The sequence below is a fragment of the Oncorhynchus tshawytscha genome, linkage group LG09 (genome assembly GCF_018296145.1).
Source record: "Oncorhynchus tshawytscha isolate Ot180627B linkage group LG09, Otsh_v2.0, whole genome shotgun sequence".
NCBI classification, from domain to species: Eukaryota; Metazoa; Chordata; class Actinopteri; order Salmoniformes; family Salmonidae; genus Oncorhynchus; species Oncorhynchus tshawytscha.
In genome coordinates, this window is record NC_056437.1 from 74736072 (window position 1) to 74756769 (window position 20698).

A 20698-nucleotide genomic window follows, 5' to 3' on the forward strand; every position below is an offset into this window, starting at 1 on the left:
ACATGGCTAATCCGAGGAGGTTAAGGGGTAATGGACAACATGGCTAATCCGAGGAGGTTAAGGGGTAATGGTGAACATGGCTAATCCGAGGAGGTTAAGGGGTAATGGTGAACATGGCTAATCCGAGGAGGTTAAGGGGTAATGGACAACATGGCTAATCCGAGGAGGTTAAGGGGTAATGGTGAACATGGCTAATCCGAAGAGGGTAAGGGGTGCTGGTGAACATGGCTAATCCGAGGAGGTTAAGGGGTGATGGTGAACATGGCTAATCCGAGGAGGTTAAGGGGTGCTGGTGAACATGGCTAAGCCGAGGAGGTTAAGGGGTAATGATGAACATGGCTAATCCGAGGAGGTTAAGGGGTGATGGTGAACATGGCTAATCCGAGGAGGTTAAGGGGTAATGGACAACATGGCTAATCCGAGCATTGTTATCTGCAGTCCCAGGCTTTACATGTTGAAATTAGAGATGACCCACCTCATTACAGCGAGGCCTGTATTTTGGGTAGTGAACCAATGAGTGATCAGAGCCTTACGTCTTTCCACGCGGGACTCACCTGCAGACAAGCGTGGCGATGATGACACACCAGGCGGTGCAGCAGCAGTCGGCGTTGGGCTGCTCCTCGCTCTTCTTCCGCCGGCAGCACAGCCAGAAGGAGTAGAAGAGCAGGAAGAGGAGGTCCAGGGCCAGGCAGGCTAGAGCCACGCCTCCCAGCAGCAGGATGGACTGAGGGGGAAACAAGAGGGCGATGAGACGTCATCTCACACATATAATGACTCATAGCAACGGAACGCTTTGCGGTTATTACACACATACAACCACTGTTGTATGTGTGTAAGCTTTCAGAGAGACTAGGTAGAATGTAGAGATACAGGAGCCAAGCATCCAGGATCCATTTTGTGGTCCTAGAACTAATTTAGACTATTTTATTATTATTATTTTTACTGCATAGCTGTTGCCTGTTGGAATGATATTGGGGGAAAGGGCATACCTAGTCAGTTGCACAACAATGCATTCAACCGAAATGTGTCTTCCGATTTAACGCAACCCCTCTGAATCAGAGAGGTGCGGGGGACGTCCACATCATCAGAGCCCGGGGAGCATTTGTTGTTGGGGGTTAACTGCCTTGATCAAAGGCAGAACGGCAGATTTTTCCACCTTGCCGGCTCGGGGCTTCAAACCAGCAACCTTTTGGTTACTGGCCCAACTCTCTAACCGCTAGGCTATCTTGCGCATCCAGTCTGCAAGGAATGAGAGGCTATTAAAGCAGATACACACTCTGACCACCCAGAGGAATCACATGGTAATGAGATGGTCTCTCTGTTTATTAGCTATGCCCTTTGGCTCGTCATAGCTCATTTACACCAGATCACAGTTAATTAAGGGTTATCGTCATAACTTTGAGAATAACGTAGATGGCAGAGGAGAAAAACCTCAAGCCTCATTAAAACTCCCCATCATGAACAAGCACAAACACACCACCACAAGACGCATACTCTGACAAAGCCTACTGAAACACATAGAAACCATATAATTCTAGTCCCGAAAGTCATCACACATGAATAAAGTGTGTGTTTCCCTGGCCTCATTTCGAAGTTTCACTTAAAGCCAGTTCTCATAATATAGGGGAAGGCCACAATTATTTCAAATCAAGCCCAAATTTCATACAGGATATATCCATTACGATGAATCATGAAAACAGAAGTGACTAAAGCAGATTATGCTCCCAATCTGTCTGCTGTACAGTAACTTCAGTCTCATGATTCATTGTAATGGATATATCCTGTACAAAATTTGGGCTCGATATCAAATAACTAGATTTTTTGTGGACCCAGTGAACTCCTGTTTCCATGTGAGCACTTCAAAATGACTGGAATCTTTTGACGCTCACAAGCTGCCATCGTTTCCCTTGCAGCATGTGCAAAGTTGGTCTCACCTGCTCTGTGTGGGCATACAGTACGGGGTGCTGGAGAGAGCATTGTGTCGGCTCAGGCCAGATCAGAGAGCTTGTGACTTTATAGGAAGTGGGGTAAAAGAGAGTCAGGGTTCGTGTGAGGAGGCAGAGTACTTCTCCACCAGAGGGAAGAGAGAAATGTCTGGAGTGGAGTGACACAGTCAAAGTCTTGAGTGACCAGGGCCCTGGTGTGACTGAGGGGAAAGCCACTGTTGTTTGGGCTTAGCACCGCTCACTCGCTCTTTACTGCTGTCAGATGTACATTTGCAGTGAATCGCCCATTGCAATACTGTATATGATTAAAATGCCCAGATAGCAGTGGTAATTATTTGGCTTCACTACTCATGGATATCAAGTTGAGAACAAATGTGCATAGGAAATGGTCTTTTGGATTGTTCTTCTCCACCTTTTCCTGTTGTTGTAACGCCTTAAAATGAGATTTAATCCAGTATTACCGCACGTTCCCTCAACAACAGCCGCTCTGAGCTCCTTTGAGATAGGAAATTATTTCCAAAATGCAAGACAGCCCAGCTCCCCTGGGCAAATGCTAAATAAGGATCTAATTTTAGGCGCTGCCTGGGCTCCAGTCTGCTGTTCATGCGTGCGGACAGTGAAAAGCGAACAACAAAAAGCATTCTCCCTAAAATGGAACAGTAGATAAAGGGAAATGAAGGCTCTCGAAGTAAATCCATTAAGAATTCTTAACTTTAATGAGTTTTTAGATGCATTTACTTATCGAGCAAATCTCAGGCAAAAAGGCATTCATTGTTGCACAGGAAAAACAGAATAGACTTTATACTGCCAAGTAAAGATTGTTTGGAAAACAAATCATTCACAGTCCTTAAATGAAAAAGGATATTCACAGAAGCTGGTAACTATCAGTTTTTATAAACTGGGTGGTTTGAGCCCTGAATGCTGATTGGCTGACAGCTGATTGGCAGGCACTCCGCATTGTGTCGTGCATAAGAACAGCCATTAGCCGTGGTATATTGGCCATATACCACACCCCCCTGTGCCTTGCTGCTTAAATTAACAAATGATTTTGGATGGTGTTAAATGAGCGTCGGGTTACTGTTTATTATCTATCCGGCTGCCTAGTCACTTTACCCATACGTATATGTAGATATCTACCTCATTTACATCGTACCCCTGCACATTCACCCAGTGTATACAACCAAGTTTTCCTATGTCTCTTTTTACTTTCTCTGCGTTGTTGGCAAGGACCCGTATGTAAGAATTTCACGCTTGTTTAAAAAGCATGTGACAAATAAAGTTAGATTTGATAATTGTAACCAACTGAGCAGAGCTAAGTTATGAGCTTTATAAAGCATGAATCGACCATCAAGACATGATTTGGAGTGTGCTAGTGGCAAATGAACCTCTCTCACATCGCCTCATCTCAGAACAAGGAAAAGAAAACAAGGTTCTATGTGGAAACTGCCAACTGGTTTAAAAGTAAGGCAAAAGTGAACGGGAAACGGAAAGCTGCAACTGAGCAGGAATGCAGCTAAAACAAGCCAATCTGGGAGCACGGCCAGTGTCAATGAAGATATGCCTGCTCCCCTGATTTAGCCTAATGTCGAAAGAATAGCAAGAGCTTGTCTTCTCTATTGGCAGTGTAGCCTTCTCAACTCGGAGTGTAAAATCATATCAGCAAGACAATTAATGTAGGAGTAGGACACTTTATTCACCCACAGGTAAAGTGGATCAAAATGATAAGAAAGTGGGTTCAATACTGACATAAAGTCCTGGCTAGGCTGCAAGGTAGATGTCATATGGTCTGGGATCAGCTCTTACGATATAGAGCTTTGATGTGAAAAGGCACCCATCTGCTGAACCTTGGAAGTCTTAGGGTGAACGTGTGTGTGTTTCAAAGAGATTTATTTTCCCTTTTGTACTTTAACCATTTGTACATCGTTACAATACTGTATATATACACACATAGCATGACATTTGTAATGTCTTTATTCTTTTGGAACTTCTGTGAGTGTAATGTTTACTGTTAATATACAAAACTGAAATAAACAATTAAAATTATCTACTTCACTTGCTTTGGCAATGTTAACATATGTTTTCCATGCCAATGAAGCCTCTCGAATCAAATTGTTTTATTTGACCTTTATTTAACTAGGCAGGTCAGTTAAGAAGAAGTTCTTATTTCCAATGACAGCCTAGGGACAGTGGGTTAACTGCCAGGTTCATAACGGCAAATTTTTACCCTGTCAGCTCGGGGATTTGATCTTGCAACGCTCTAACCACTAGGCTAGAAAGAAAGAAAGAGAAAGAGGTGAAGAGAGAGCATGAGCAAGCGAAAATGCGAGGTGTTTAAGTAATGAAAAGGCGTGTCAGTGAGTGAACTAACAAACTGAATAGCTTAAGTGACCCAGCTAAGGCTAAATATGATCAAACAGAAACAGCATAACACCTACTATCAAATGCATCTCACGGCCTGTTAGGTATTGTGCTAAAGAAACGGGTCTATTGCTGAGTACTGTAGGTCCAGCACCAGTCCCATACTTCAGCCTGCAGCACATAGGGAGAGGGCAGGCACTTCATATGTAGTTCACACAGGCTGGGAGTTCATTGTAATTACACAGATTTCAATCCAGACCGTTTTTCTTCCCCTAGTAGCGGATATATTAAAACAGGAAAATACCGGCACCCTGGTTCTCTAAACAGATGCATTTTTCAGTAAGATCAGCCTAACAGGCTGCCCCTGGGCTCTTGGTGAATAGAAGCCTCTCCATTGAAGCGCTTTATCGAGACCGTTTCCCCACCCTGGAGAAACAATATCTGAACTCAAATTACAGTACCTCACTGAGCTCCATCTCCTGGGCAGCCATCTGTGTTACCTAGTGATATTATACCACTACTTCATGGATACACTGTGCAAACATTTACAAAATTGTACATATGCTGAAATGCAAGTATGGAAAATTCATACTGCGAGTGGTTAAATAAATGGAAAATAGGCAATGTCACTGTCTGACTAAGTGAAGTTCAAAGGGCCTGGAGAGGAGCCGTACCATCCTGTGAACAGGATGCTGGCATTGTTACAACCCCTTCTCATCTTCCCAGCTTCTGATCCAAGACAATGGGAATTCAATGCTGACTAATAATGACCTTACATTTAAAAGTCCTTCTCTACCTTTTAGATTTCTTTAATTTTCACACCCCATTGTCAAGAAAAGGAAATGGTCCTTGTTTTATGTTGCGATTCAAATATCAGGAATGGAGTTCCGTTTTTCACATACCGGTAGTCAAAAGAGCAAATCGTGGTACATATGTTCCATTAAAGGGCACTTAAGTATGGCTTTGAATTAGACACATTGCCATGAAAGAATAGCAGACCCAAATCACAAGACAAGAAGGGAATAGAGGAGAGGAAGTAACACATGCCGACTCAACTGTCCACTTTGTCCTTTACAATCAGGTTTCACTTCCAGGTCAAATTCCCCACATTCAAAATGAACTGCTTGATGAACATATCATTTTTGGCTAATGTGCAACACACTCCACCACACCAGGTACATAAAAATCGGTTCTCTCATACACCTATATCTCACTGTGCTATAGGCAGTGTGGATGTCAACATATTTGCCCTGACCAAAGTAGCCTACTTTAAAACATATATTTATAGCTAAGTATGGTCTACATCTAAAGAATATATATTTTCCCACTCCTCAGGCTAGCCTGGGCTCTCTCCTGGTTCTCTGACCCAGGTAGGAGGCTGAAACCATGCTGGCTCTGTCTACTCTCCTCACCCCAGTCTGCCCACACCCAAACAAACCCAGCTCCAGTCCCACTCCCATCCATCACAATGGCAACAGACTGCCTCTCTTCTTCCACCTCGCCAACCCTGGCTCTGGTCCACAACTTACAAAAGCTGCCCCTTGACAACCCCCCTCCATGTTGTCCTTCTGGCGAGAAGGAATTTGTCAAGACAGCCATCTTCACTCGTTTCTCACCGATGCATCATCATTAAATATCAGAATGAAAGGTGCGATTACTGTATGTATGCCTCAGGACAAATGTTGCATATATGCCTGGTTAGGCCTATAGATCTCCTTTGTGGGCCAAATCAGAGGTTAAGGGGAGAATTGGCATACTTGGCAACATAGGCCTACTCAAAATTTGTGGACACTTGAAGGGGGGTAAAACAAATCCTGGCTTTTGTCGTACCCTGTCGACAGACTGGCAATTATCTCTCATTTTGAAATCCACTTGAACATTAAATTCTTAGCACTTGCCGCTAAAAAGAGGAAATGGGAAAGTTCACTGATCAGTGCATCAAGGACACAGTGGATTTTACTTCAGGGACAGTTGAGTGAAACCCTCAACTAAATGAGCTGAGAATATCCATTAATTCTGACCTTCTGAACAAGTGCCATGCTGCAGAGTGCAGAAGGGGTTCTCCCCTCCCCAATCTTCAGCTGTGCAGCTTGCTTGCACTGGGCTGCTGCACTCACTCATCTTCTACTACACACTCATTGGCTTAACCTCTAAATCGATGGTAGTGGAACTTGGTGATGGGCAATAGCCAGGGCAGTTCGTGCATGCAAATGACCTTAGGGTAAATCCATATAAATGCAATCACTTTCTGACAGCATCTCTTTTGATTCAAAACAAAAAAACTTTCCATACATGTTTGCCCATGGAAGAAGTGGTCAGAAAGTGACGTTTTAGACCTGAAGGCCAACACATCCAGGAGATCGAGGTATTCAAAGTTCTGCATACCCCACCATATCATGAGATCCATGTCTTCATCACTGGAAAATATAAATATTTGAGTTTGATATTGTTTAAAAGCTAACAAAACAGGTTTGTCAAACTTTCAGAAATTCTAGATTTGCTATTTGTTGAATAAAAAATGGGTAGTCAGATTTTTTAAAAATATTTGCATACGTTTTTGGCTTGAACTCTACTTTAGATTCTCTGACGTTTTAGTGTTGTGCCGGTCATCGGTTGAGACAACATGCTCTTGAATACAGGGTGGGTGTCATTTCAACCGTAGAAATAGAATTCATAGAATGGACCTATCCCTTCAGACCACTGCAACACCTTTGACATTTTAAGTGAATTGCAATTTTAACTTCTAATTAGTGCCACAAAGATGGCCATCGGTCCACCCACTGTGCAATGTCAATTTAAATGATCATGCCTATTGTAGTATCTATATTTCTATGATTTCCTACGGAGGATATATATATATATATATTTATTATATCCATTCAAGTAAACATTCTCTGATGTGTGGATCTCCAATAAGCTATGTGGTAACATTTGAAAGTCGAAAATGTAAATTATATTCCTATTAGTACATTTATCAACTAAAACATTACACCCACCCTGTATTCAACAAAAATCTGGATTTACCCGTTACAATAGTATGCCTCGTTGCCATTAATTACCTTGCTTGAACCAGACAGAGCTCTGCGGGTGCAGAAATTAGGTAGGATACTGATGGTCATGTACTGTATGTTTAAATCACATTTACAGTAGCCAGGTGTGAGGTATGGCATATGTAGGTATAGATAAGAGTTGGGTTGGAGAGTAGAAGATGGGTAGAATATTTTTAGGAGGCGTCAAGAAAGACTGGAGAGAGGGATGTTGGAGAGGGTAAGACCTTAGTCAACAGGGACGGCAAGAATGTCAGCAGCAATAATCTGTCCGACTGTCTAATTATTCCCTGACATACTTGGCCCAAGACAAAAGCTGTCCCATAACTCTTAAAGACATTTGAAGCCTGAAAGTACATTTTAGCCTAGTGAAGAGTGTGCTGGACAGCATAAAGCCAGGCCTGCTAACACTGTCTAACATCCAGTGGTGTAAAGCACATAAGTAAAAAATACTTTAAAGCACTACTTGAGTTGTTTTGGGGGATATCTGTATTTTACAATACTGAACAAAATTGTAAATGCAACATGTAAAGCTAATTTCTCAAAAATGTTGTGCACATCCCTGTTAGTGAGTATTTCTCCTTTGCCAAGATATTCCATCCACCTGACAGGTGTGGTATATCAAGAAGCTGATTAAACAGCATGATCATTACACAGGTGCACCTTGTGCGGACGACACTCAACTACTTTTTTCCTTACCCCCTTCTGACACCCAGGTGGCAACACGCGTCTCTTCATGCCTGACAGATATCTCAACGTGGATGTCCACACACCACGTTGACAAAGCGGAGCTGCTGTTCCTCCCGGGGAAGGCCTGTCTGCTTCAAAACCTCTCCATCACAGTTGACAACTCCACGGTGTCCCCCTCTCAGAGTGCAAATAACCTTGGTGTGACCCTGGACACTGTTCTCTGCAAACATCCAACCAGTAACTTGCTCCTGCATGCTCTACAGCATCCATAGAGTACGACCTCATCTTATACAGAACGCTGCAGCCCTCCTGGTGGTCAACCTTGGAAGGTTCTCCCATGTCACCCCGCTCCTCTGCACACTCCACTGGCTTTTAGTCAAAGATCACATCCACTACAAGACCATGACACTTGCTTAGGGAGCAGCAAGGGGAACTGCCCCTAACTTCCTTCAGGCTATGCTCAAACTCTACACCCCAACCCGAGCACTCCGTCCTGCCACCTCTGGTTCCGTGGCCCTCCCACTCTTACCGGAAGGAAGCTCCCGCTCAGCCCAGTATAAGCTACCACACCAGAAATGTACTTTCTGAGCTTCATTCTGGAGTTTCAATGTGTCTAGAAAATATGAACTCCAAAAACACCCAAATAATCCTTTAATAAAGGGCAAAGCTCCCAGTATCATGATGCAGGTCTTTAGATGTTGCACACAAAATTGTCATGCCAAACGTTATACATAACGTTATAATCCATTTTGTTGAACTCGAGAGCTAATTTCGCATATTGGCTTGCATTCGTGTACTTCCTTGTTCCTCTCGCCATTGCGGGCGTGTAAGTAGGGGGCGTGCTACCAGCACAAGTACTAGGTAGCTAGCTAGCTACGTTTTCAGTTAGTCACTCAAGATCAGCCAGGCGACGACAAGGGGACTGAAGTAGTTTTTGTTAGGTTATTTACTGAATATTGTTGAAAATGTTTTGCAGATGTGCAATCCCCACATGCGACAAAGCAATGAAAAAAAATTGTGTATATGTAGCTATCAGATCACTGCTTATCAAAACAGTTACCAAAAATGCTTTCACTTATAAACTCAGCAAAAAAAAATAAAACATTTTTAGGACCCTGTCTTTCAAAGATAATTTGTAAAAATCAAAATAACTTTACAGATCTTCATTGTAAAGGGTTTAAACACTGTTTCCCATGCTTATTCAATGAACCATAAACAATTAATGAACATGCACCTGTGGAACAGTCATTAACCTCTCTTGGGTATGTCCCATCTGGCCAACATCCAGTGAGATTGCAGAGTGCCAAATTCAAATAGAGAAATACTCACTATAAAAATTCAGAAAATAAGAACTTCTTGTGAATCCAACCACGGTGTCAGATTTAAAAAATGCTTTACGGCGAAAGCATACCTTACGATTATTTGAGATCATAGCCCAGCAGACAAATCATTACAAACAGTAACCAGCCAAGTAGAAGAGTTACACAAGTCAGAAATAGAGATAAAATTAATCACTTACCTTTGATGATCTTCATATGATTGCACTCAGAAGACATTCATTTATTCAATAAATGTTCCTTTTTCTCAATAAAGTCTCTCTTTATATCCAAAAACCTCTGTTTTGTTCACGCGTTTTCTTCATTAATCCACAGCCTCAAACGCAGTCACAACAGGCAGACAAAAAAATCCAAATTGTATCCGTAAAGTTCATAGAAACATGTCAAACGATGTTTATATTCAACCCTCAGTCAATGGATACTGTAAATGGCATTGAATAGAAAACTACAAACAAAAGAAATCCTACTTCCTGAATGGATTTTTCTCAGGTTTTTGCCTGCCAAATCAGTTCTGTTATAGTCACAGACATTATTTTAACACTTGAGTGTTTTCTATCCAAATCTACTAATTATAATCATATCCTATCTTCTGGGCCTGAGTAGAAGGCAGTTTAATTTGGGCACACTTTTCATCCAGAATTCCAAATGCTGCCCCCTACCCTAGAGAAGTTAAGACACTAACAGCTTACAGACGGTAGGCAATTAAGGTCACAGTTATGAAAACTTAGGACACTAAAGAGGCCTTTCTACTGAAAAACACCAACAGGAAGATGCCCAGGGTCCCTGCTCATCTGCATGAACGTGCCTTAGGCATGCTGCAAGGAGGCATGAGGACTGCAGATGTGGCCAGGGCAATAAATTGCAATGTCCGTACTGTGAGACGCCTAAGACTGCGCTACAGGGAAACAGGACGGACAGCTGATCGTCCTTACAATGGCAGACCACGTGTAACAACACCTGCACAGGATCGGTACATCTGAACATCACACCTGCGGGACAGGTACAGGATGGCAACAACTACCCGAGTTACACCAGGAACGCACAATCCCTCCATCAGTGCTCAGACTGTCCGCAATAGGCTGAGAGAGGCTGGACTGAGGGCTTGTAGGCCTGTTGTAAGGCAGGTCCTCACCAGACATCACCGGCAACAACATCACCTATGGGCACATACCCACCGCCACTGGACCAGACAGGACAGGCAAAAAGTGCTCTTCACTGACGAGTTGCGGTTTTGTCTCACCAGGGGTGATGGTCGGATTCGCGTTTATCGTTGAAGGAATGAGCGTTACACCGAGGCCTGTACTCTGGAGAGTGATCGATTTGGAGGTGGAGGGTTCGTCATGGTCTGGGGCGGTGTGTCCCAGCATCATCGGACTGAGCTTGTCGTCATTGCAGGCAATCTCAACGCTGTGCTTACAGGGAAGACATCCTCCTCCCTTATGTGGTACCCTTCCTGCAGGCTCATCCTGACATGACCCTCCAGCATGACAATGCCACCAGCCATACTGCTCGTTCTGTGTGTGATTTCCTGCAAGACAGGAATGTTTTCTGCCATGGCCAGCAAGATCTAATGCAGCTGGGACTTGTGGCCAGGGCCATTCCCCCCAGAACTTGCAGGTGCCTTGGTGGAAGACTAGGGTAACATTGGCAACAGTCCATTGATTTACTTAATGCAGCTGGTGGCCACACCCCCTTTGTTCAGGGACACAGTATTCAAGTTGTTCGTGACATGTCTGTGGAACTTGTTCAGTTTGTCTCAGTTGTTGAATCTTGTTACCTTCATTCAAATATTTACACGTTTATTTTCAGCAAATGCAGTTGACAGTGAGAGGAAGTTTCTTTTTTTGCTGAGTTTATGTATAAAATACTGATTTGGCATTGTTGTCTTGTTGCTTATGGGGGGTTTTATGTCACAGGAAACCTCAAGTTTATTGACCACTGCTCCATGTCATCCAGAACCAACCCATTAAGTTGCACCACAAGTCAGTGGATTACATTGTACTCTCACAAGCTTTTCGGATTTTAACACGTGTTCTAATTTGCACCTTACATCAATGTTTCCCCAACTCTGGTCACACGTAACCCCCCCAAACCACACATTTTTAATGCAGCCCCGGACAAAAACACCTGACAGGTAACCACTGCTGCAGGTAAAATGTGATGCTTTTTCAATGGAGAGGTCATGGATTCTATACAGGGCCATGGTCACTGGAGACACGGTCTAGGGTTAGGGAGAAGCTAATCACATCGTCATTGTTTTCATGTCTTTGTAGACTTGAAAGTTACACAATGTCACTCTTTCCAGTAATGCTTGTTACTGTCATTGTGCATACTTTATAATCTTATTTTCAGGAAATTACACACCAAGCAGACTAGTGTGTAAATCTTATGCGGGGGTGAGAAAATTGCTAATTGGGGTTTCATTTCTCCTCAGGCAGACCCAGGTACAGTATGGTTCTCCCCCCAAAAAACAAAGCATGGGTTGCTCAACATTTACGAGTCAACAAAACAGACCTTCCGGATGGACCTGGTAGAGCTGTGCCACAAGACAATGGTATCCAAGGTCCCACTTTCCAATGTACAACTTCCAAAACAACCACCCAAGAACATAGCTAGTGTTCCAAGACCAGACAAGGCCCAGATTGTAGCGGATTCTAACTCCTGCCCCTTACCACCATTGCTCCAAAAGGACAAAATGAACATTCCCACTCTGGTGCCGACTCAGCCACCACACAAATTGTAATCAAAAAAGGGGAGGTAACAATTGTTTGTACACTTGATGACATAGATATGCACTTAATAAAAACCTAATTGAAACTTTGTTATCATCATGTCATTTAATTATTATTTCAGGCTATTACTTATAAATATTAATCAACAAATTAAGAAATGCCAGGTTGGAGGACATTGACACAACATTAACAAGTCAAAATAAATATCTATGCCTGCCTTGTCTATTGGCTTTTCTGCATATAACATTTTCTAATACAGGTCCTATTTCGATGCACAAAAACATTCAAGCGAAGTCCGATGGGTTTTCTCCCACCTTTCCCGTAATAGTTACATAACGTCACAAACCCTGCTTCTGCTGTCATTCGATGGCAGTGGCATACGTTCTTCAATGAGAGGACGCTGTAATGAGAGAAATAATGCCCTTTACAAGATTTAATCAAGACGGGAGCGTTTGACTCTTAATAAAGAGATGGAGTCCAGACAGGCTATTTTAGGAAACTTTCTGAATGGACATAAAGGCCTATAGAGAGAATCAGCGTACTCACACACCCCCGCAAAAGCACCCGTCAATCAAAGCCACTGGCGTATGTCAGGCACAAGAGCAAATATATATCCTTTCCTTAAAACGTATTAAAAAACCTAGGCCTACCTTAGGCTTTCCAGAAAGTAGACTAAGATAATGAATTGACAATTAGCGTATGAATGGCGACATCTCTGCTATAGTATGAAGATTAAATTGACCATCATTAAAATAGAAACAAATACATGCAACATGTCCATAGCTTATTATCAGCGATGCTGATTATCGAGCGGGAGAGTGTTGGAGTTTTCGAATGCAGTGAGGAACTACTATAAATTTGAATGGATGTTAAAAATACATTTAAAAAAACAGACTTTGTTGACTTACTGTGTGAGGTGAAGAAAAACTGAGAAGCCCAGCTGGGCACTTTCCTACATTTTACATTTGCGAGAAGCAAGCCAGGTACTTCTTTGCGTGCTCCGTCAACATTAACAGGACAGAGAAACCAGACACATGCTCATTGCTCATATGGAGCGTCAATAATGTTATGAAATAAACCAAAAGTTGTTTCTCACAAGTGTAGAAGGTTTTGAACTCTGCAAACAAAATGTATTAATACATGTATTAACATAAATGAATGGTAAATTGCCTGTTTTACAAACGGTATGCTACACGGACAATCATAAAAGTGAATTGCAGGCCGACAGTATAGCCTAGGCTACTATTCTACTTTGCGGGGATAGGAGGGAGGTATTTTTTGTTGCTGTTCCGCCTAGGGCGACATATCGGCCAGGACCGGGCCTGACCACCGTTGATTAGTCTATAAATTAAGAAAATATTCAGTGTCAAACTTCACCATGCCAAATTGGAGAGGATTGGTGCATTCTTTGTCCATTTGACACAACGTTAGGCACATGTTGGAGCAGCGTTGAGCAGCGTTGAGGGCAGTCAGTAGCAGGATCAAGTGCAAAATAGTGTCTAGTTTTGAAACAGTGACAGGTAATTTCCGGTGAATGACGAAATGCAATGAAAATGTACATAACCTACAAAAGATATTTACAAAGTGAACAGACTCAAAATACAGTTTTGAATATGAATCAAAAACCTAAGCCTCAAATCAGGCCTACCCTGTCAAACCAACTATAGCAGGTTGGGGTATATGGACAGCCTCCCCACACAGCTCACATAGCAGAGCTACAACATAACTGAAGCTCACAGGTGAAATAGGTACCTTTACACCTATGGCCCCTCCTATGAACCTTACCATTAACCCAAATATGGCATATTAAATCATGTAACAGACATCCTCATTATACCTACATCAAAATAATCTGTCTAAATAATATGCGGGAATACTGTCCATTAATGAATACACAATTCATAACAATAGTTCTGCAGGCCAACAGGAGGCAAAACATTACTTTAGGAGTTACACTCCCATTATGCATGGAGAAAACCAACAAAACATTACTTTAGGAGTTACACTCCCATTATGCATGGAGAAAACCAACAAAACATTACTTTAGGAGTTACACTCCCATTATGCATGGAGAAAACCAACAAAACATTGAGTTCCAAGACACGCATAACTTCAAAACACGGGACCCATTAATATGGAAATAAACAAACTTCTTTCTCGCCAGTGTAGCAAGTGTTCGTGGGCACCTGAACATCGCATCCACTGGGAGGATTGCAAAATGGTTACTAACTGCATTTAAATATGAAACGAGTCACAATGCAACTCGACCAAACATTTCCTCGACACATAATTAGCCTTGCACACGGTAAATACCACGACACTGGCAAAAGAGGAAACAGTATACACATTTAGAATAAATTAATTACTAGATATACGTGGAAACATGAACGCCCTAAACAATTTAAAAGGGGAAATAAATGATAATCGTTCGTGACGAGAGCTACTAAGTCAGCTTCGCCACAACACATTAGACAACATTAGGCCTCAGAGCCAGAACAACCTTGTTGACTGCTGTCAAATAATGAATTAGACACATCTAACCCTTTTTTAAAAGATTGATTTATATAAATGACTAGCAAGCAATGACAACATGAATTGTATAAAAGAAAGTCCACACATGAAACATGATTTTTACTAATGCCATAGCCTACAGCGCTCTACACTCCCGCGCATCTAGCAATTAGCTGCTCCAGCACATAAGGACATTTAGACAGATGTATACTGAACACAAATATAAAAGCAACATGTAACAATTTAAGATTTTCATGAATTACAGTACATATAAAAAAAACAGTCAATTGAAATAAATAAATTAGGCACTAATCTGTGGATTTCACATGACTGGGAATACAGAGCTCTGTTGGTCACAGATACCTTAAAAACAAGGTAGGGGCGTGGATCAGAAAACCAGTCAGTATCTGGTGTGACCACCATTTGCCTCATGCAGCGTGACATCTCCTTTCGCATAGAGTTGATCAGGCTGTTGATTGTGGCCTGTGGAATGTTGTCCCACTCCTCTTCAATGGCTGTAGCCATTGAAGTTGCTGGATATTGGCGTGAACTGGAACACGATGTCGTACACCTCGATCCAGAACATTGCAATGGGTGACATGTCTGGTGAGTATGCAGGCCATAGAAGAACTGGAATTGTGTACAAATCCTTTCGACATGGGACCGTGCACTATCATGCGGAAACATGAGGTGATGGCGGCAGATGAATGGCACGACAATGGGCCTCAGGATCCCGTCAAGGTGCACCTGTGTAATGATCATGCTGTTTAATCAGCTTCTTGATATGCCACACCTGTCAGGTTGATGGATGATCTTGGCAAAGGAGAAATGCCCACTAACAGGGATGTAACCAAATTTGTGGGCAGAATTTGAGAGAAATAATATTTTTGTGCATATGAAAAATGTAACAGGTGCCCCTTGTGCTGGGGAAAATAAAAGGCCACTCTAAAATGTGCAGTTTTGTCACACAATGCCACATGTCTCAAGTATTGAGGGAGGGTGCAATTGGCATGCTGACTGCAGTAATGTCCACCAGAGCTGTTGCCAGAGAATTTAATGTTTATTTCTCTACCATAAGCTACCCCCAACATTGGCCGCACGTCCAACTGGCCTCACAACCGCAGACCACGTGTAACCACGCCAGCCCAGGACCTCCACATCCAGCTTCTTTACCTGCGGGATCATCTGAGACCAGCCACCCAGACAGCTGATGAAACTGAGGAGTGTTTCTGTCTTTAATAAAGTCCCTTTGTGGGGAAAAACTCATTCTGAGTGGCTGGGTCTGGCACCCCAGTGGGTGGGCATATGCCCTTCCAGGCCCACCCATGTAAAATCCATAGATTAGGGCCTAATTAACTTATTTCAATTGACTGATTCCCTTATATGAACTATAACGCAAATTGTTGCGTTTATATTGTTGTTCAGTATAGATTTTCCAAAGCTGGTATAAGCAGGTCCAACTCTGCGCAGCAAAGACACTTGTCTTCAGTGGGCATCGCTGCCCACAGGTATACCACCAGTTTCCAGAGGTCCTGAGTCGCATCTCAGCTGCTGGTTGAATATCTGCCTGGGCCCCTGCTTGCTCCGTCCCGCCCTCTCCTTTCTCGGTCATCCTCCATCTGTTGAAGATCGTCTGTGTATGCTGGTTCAAGTAAATACGGCTCACCTGAAAATTCAAACATTTCCTCCTCGTATTTTCTAGTCAGACATGTTGGTAGCATAAAAAAAATATTTAAAAAATTAGCTTGCTTGGTAGATTAGTGACCGGCAGCTAGCTAGCAGCTCTGCGTTTACAGTGGACATGTTGTTGTGGACTGGCTAGTGTGTTTATGAAACACACCCCCTCCGCCCCAACTTATACGCACACAGTAGTCACTGAGGTATAGGCAGAAGCAAGAGGAACAAGGAAGTAGACGCATGCACGCCAATATTGCACACTAGAAATTATCGCTTGAGTTAAAAAATATATTATAAAGCTGTGGATAAAGTTCGGTATGACAAAATGTAATGTGTACAACATCTAAAAACCTGCATCAGGAAAATGAGAGCTTTGCCGTTTGTAAAAGGACATATTTGGAGCATCAGTTCATGTTTTCTGGATGCCTTGTAATCCCAGAAGGCTCAGGAAGTCAATTGCTGGTGGGATAAGTTTCTCAAAATCAAGTGAAATTGCAAATAAAACTGTCTGGAACCTAAAAATACAGATTAGGGTCCTAAAATAGTGAAATTCCCCTTTAAGATGAAAGCACTAATTTTAAGTCACTCTGGATAAGAGTGCCTGCTAAGTGACTAAAATGTAAAATCGGGCAGCCAGACGACATTGGGGTCACAACCTCAGGTCAAAGGTCATACCTCAAGGTCTTAATGACATATTGGTGCTGGGCTCTGTCACCCGAGGAACAGAGTTACAGTATGACAAGAATGCAGAAAAGAATGCAAATAATGCCTAACATACTAATCATCAGCTAACACATGGCACATTACAGACATAACTGAGTCTCATTCACACTGACATGGCCCACAGCTTGCTTTGGTCAGGACAGAGTTATCCCGTAAATTTGAGAAATAACTATGTAGGTCAGGGATAGTACATTAAATTCCTTCAGCATGACTTAATCTGGGGTTATCTTGAGATGTGTCGGCTGGATGAAGCATTTGGACTGCAGGCCCATGCATGGCCCAGTATTAAGTCTGATAACAGACAGGTTATCTTGGTCCTAGAAGCTGTGAATGAGCAGCTCTGGCAATCTCCCTTTTCCTTCTGCCTGAGCACTCAACTGACAGTCACACCCAGTGCCAGAAAATACAGCCCTCTTTTTAGAGCCTGTTGAGACAACTGTCGTCGTGACACCCACAGCAGCTGACAGGGAAGGGGAAGCCATCTGTTAATCCTGTCCTCCTCCATACACTTTGGAAGTAGACAAGCTCATTTTGGAAATCCCCATCTCCTGTGATTAGCGAACTTAAAAATGTCCATAGTTTCTGTTTGCTGTTGCACAGGCCAAAGACAAAGGCCACACAGTAAATGGGCATTATGCTGCCCCTCACACACACTTAATTAGGAGAACCGGAAAACAGGCCTAGATGAATAGCTATGATTATGTGGCAATTAATGACATATGGAATCCCTGTTATGACTCGATTTAAAGACCACTGTCTTTAGTCCATCTCCACCCATCCCTGGAATCCATACATGTCGTGTCTTGTCAGAAGGTAACAGTGGCTGTTTCTGCAATGGGAACTCAACATGATAACAGTTTGAGAAATATAGCCTGCAAGAGTAGTTGTCCGTCACCCCCCAGTCTCAGTAGGGTCTAGATCTATGTACTGTACACCGCCTAGGGAACCACAGTTAATAAGGAGTCTTGAGTACTCTTACAAAGGCTCTGCACCAAACAAGTTTAATAGGCATTGCCAGTGCACAAGGGTATAACATTGCATTGCCAGTGCACGGGGGTATAACATTGCATTGTCAGTGCACAGGGGTATAACGTTGCATTGTCAGTGCACAGGGGTATAACATTGCATTGTCAGTGCACAGGGGTATAACATTGCATTGTCAGTGCACAGGGGTATAACATTGCATTGTCAGTGCACAGGGGTATAACATTGCATTGTCAGTGCACAGGGGTATAACATTGCATTGTCAGTGCACAGGGGTATAACATTGCATTGTCAGTGCACAGGGGTATAACATTGCATTGTCAGTGCACAGGGGTATAACATTGCATTGTCAGTGCACAGGGGTATAACATTGCATTGTCAGTGCACAGGGGTATAACATTGCATTGGTCTGTGCTGATGCCTGTCCCAAAATCCTCAATCAACTGCATCACCCCAGAATATTATCATACCTCAAACACCAGCAACCCACTGGCAACTCCCTTGTTTACAAACGTATAATGTTTGACAGCCATTTATTGTTTCTGATTCACAAGGCACAGTTCAAGTAAGTGTATGTCATAAAGTTACCTGTTGATAGGACGAGTCCTCCGGGCGAAAATCGCTGCTTGTTTGTTCGAATTGAAGGTTGAAATGAGGGAGTCGGTGTAGCAGGTTGACCCACCACGGCGGTGAGTAGTTGACAACCGCTGCCATGGTATGAGGGCTGTGGACGCTTTAGGGAAACGGTGACCTGTGTGGTCAGTCAAAAATGAAATAATGGACTGAGCCCGCGTCATAAAGTTCTTGTTAGCAAGCGCTCCAGCAAAACCAGAGAGTCCTATGTCCGAAAGCAGAACGTCAGACCTAATGCATTGTGGTCCACCGTTAAACTGTACCTGAGATATCGGTTGTCACTTCTTCCCTACGGTATTAACTATATCCATTGTCCTACACTCCCATGTTCACTTCTGTCATGTGTAATACTAAACTGTGTCGGAAAAAGCCGAATGAGGAATAATGGGCTGCCCAGTCAACTAACGTTAACTTCACGAACACACCCACGCAGATGACAGTCCATCCACCTTGTAGTTGCCTGACCGTCTAGTTATTAACTACTGTACAGATGACGTAACATAATTATTTGGCTAACGGGATAGCTTCCCAACTCAACATGCAAGTAACCTTAGCTAGCTAGCCGGCTAACTATTGTTGTTGAGCAATTCTACAGAACGCATCCAATCCATTCAAATACTTTCGTAAGAATAAATGCGTAGCTAAAACATTTGATTTGATTCTCAATAATTCATTCTGGATTACAAATTGACTGTCCTTTCCTTGTTATCAGTCATAGCCAGTTGATTGTTACTCGTGTTCCAATGTATCAAGTTAGCAGCGGGCTAGTTGGCTTGCTAACGAGCGGATATATCCGTGGTTGCTCCAGTTCCATTTGCGTCCTTTGTCTTTTCTTCAATTTTCCTTAATGCTTTGATGACTACCAAGTCTTTTACTGTATTGCTAAATTGTTTAAAGTAAACTATTCCTGTTCATTCACTAAAGATGAACAACAATCCGGTGAAGTGTTCAGGGGACTACGACGCTGCAACCTCCACACCATCCGATGCAGATTGCAGTCCCGCTCGCACCCACAACACCACTCCTTACGCAGCGCCGCTATCTCGTTGCAAATGATTTGTGTCTAGTGGCCTCTGGTGGCAAGATGGTGAAGCTGCACACACCCAGGCATATTTTGAGTAAGAACGAGTTGTCGAGTCGACCTGCTTAGTAAAGGGATAAATGAACAAACTATTGGGCTCTATCCAGGAAATCATGATGACACACACACTGTACAAAAGCAACATGTTTGTAATTATCAATTTAGGGTCCTTGACTGTTACTTGACTGTAAAGCTACCTTAATATAAAATGGCTCAAGTAAAAGTGAATGTAACCCAGTAAAATACTACTTGAGTAAAAGTACAAAGTAAAAGTAAATGTCACTGATGTGATCTTCCTGTCTGGGTTGGCGCCCCCCCTTGGGTTGTGCCGTGGCGGAGATCTTTGTGGGCTATACTCGGCCTTGTCTCAGGATGGTAAGTTGGTGGTTGAAGATATCCCTCTAGTGGTGTGGGGGCTGTGCTTTGGCAAAGTGGGTGGGGTTATATCCTTCCTGTTTGGCCCTGTCCGGGGGTATCATCGGATGGGGCCACAGTGTCTCCTGACTCCTCCTGTCTCAGCCTCCAGTATTTATGCTGCAGTAGTTTATGTGTCAGGGGGCTAGGGTCAGTTTGTTATATCTGGAGTACTTCTCCTGTCTTATCCGGTGTCCTGTGTGAATTTAAGTATGCTCTCTCTAATTATCTCTTTCTCTCTTTCTTTCTCTCTGTCGGAGGACCTGAGCCCTAGGACCATGCCTCAGAACTACCTGGCATGATGACTCCTTGCTGTCCCCAGTCCACCTGGCCGTGCTGCTGCTCCAGTTTGAACTGTTCTGCCTGCGGCTATGGAATCCTGACCTGTTCACCGGACGTGCTACCTGTCACAGACCTATTATTTATCCATGCTGGTCATTTATGAACATTTGAACATCTTGGCCATGTTCTGTTATAATCTCCACCCGGCACAGCCAGAAGAGGACTGGTCTCCCCTCATAGCCTGGTTCTTCTCTAGGTTTCTTCCTAGGTTTTGGCCTTTCTA

At 43.0% G+C, this 20698-nt stretch overlaps 2 protein-coding genes across 4 annotated transcripts in view; one reads left to right on the forward strand and one right to left on the reverse strand.

Annotated features, from left to right (window-relative positions):
* LOC112226025 (protein tweety homolog 3) overlaps positions 1-19652 on the reverse strand; it is a 61828-nt gene extending 42176 nt beyond the window's left edge. The window contains exons 1-2 of the mRNA XM_024390213.2: positions 18594-19652; positions 555-724 (exon numbers count right to left, since the gene is read on the reverse strand). Coding sequence (XP_024245981.2) covers positions 555-724; positions 18594-18719 — 296 coding nt within the window. The 5' untranslated portion in view covers positions 18720-19652. The remainder of the gene's footprint in view (positions 1-554; positions 725-18593) is intronic.
* Positions 1-20698, forward strand: part of LOC112245989 (rRNA methyltransferase 2, mitochondrial-like) — a 227643-nt gene that overhangs the window by 176903 nt on the left and 30042 nt on the right. The window lies entirely within an intron of this gene.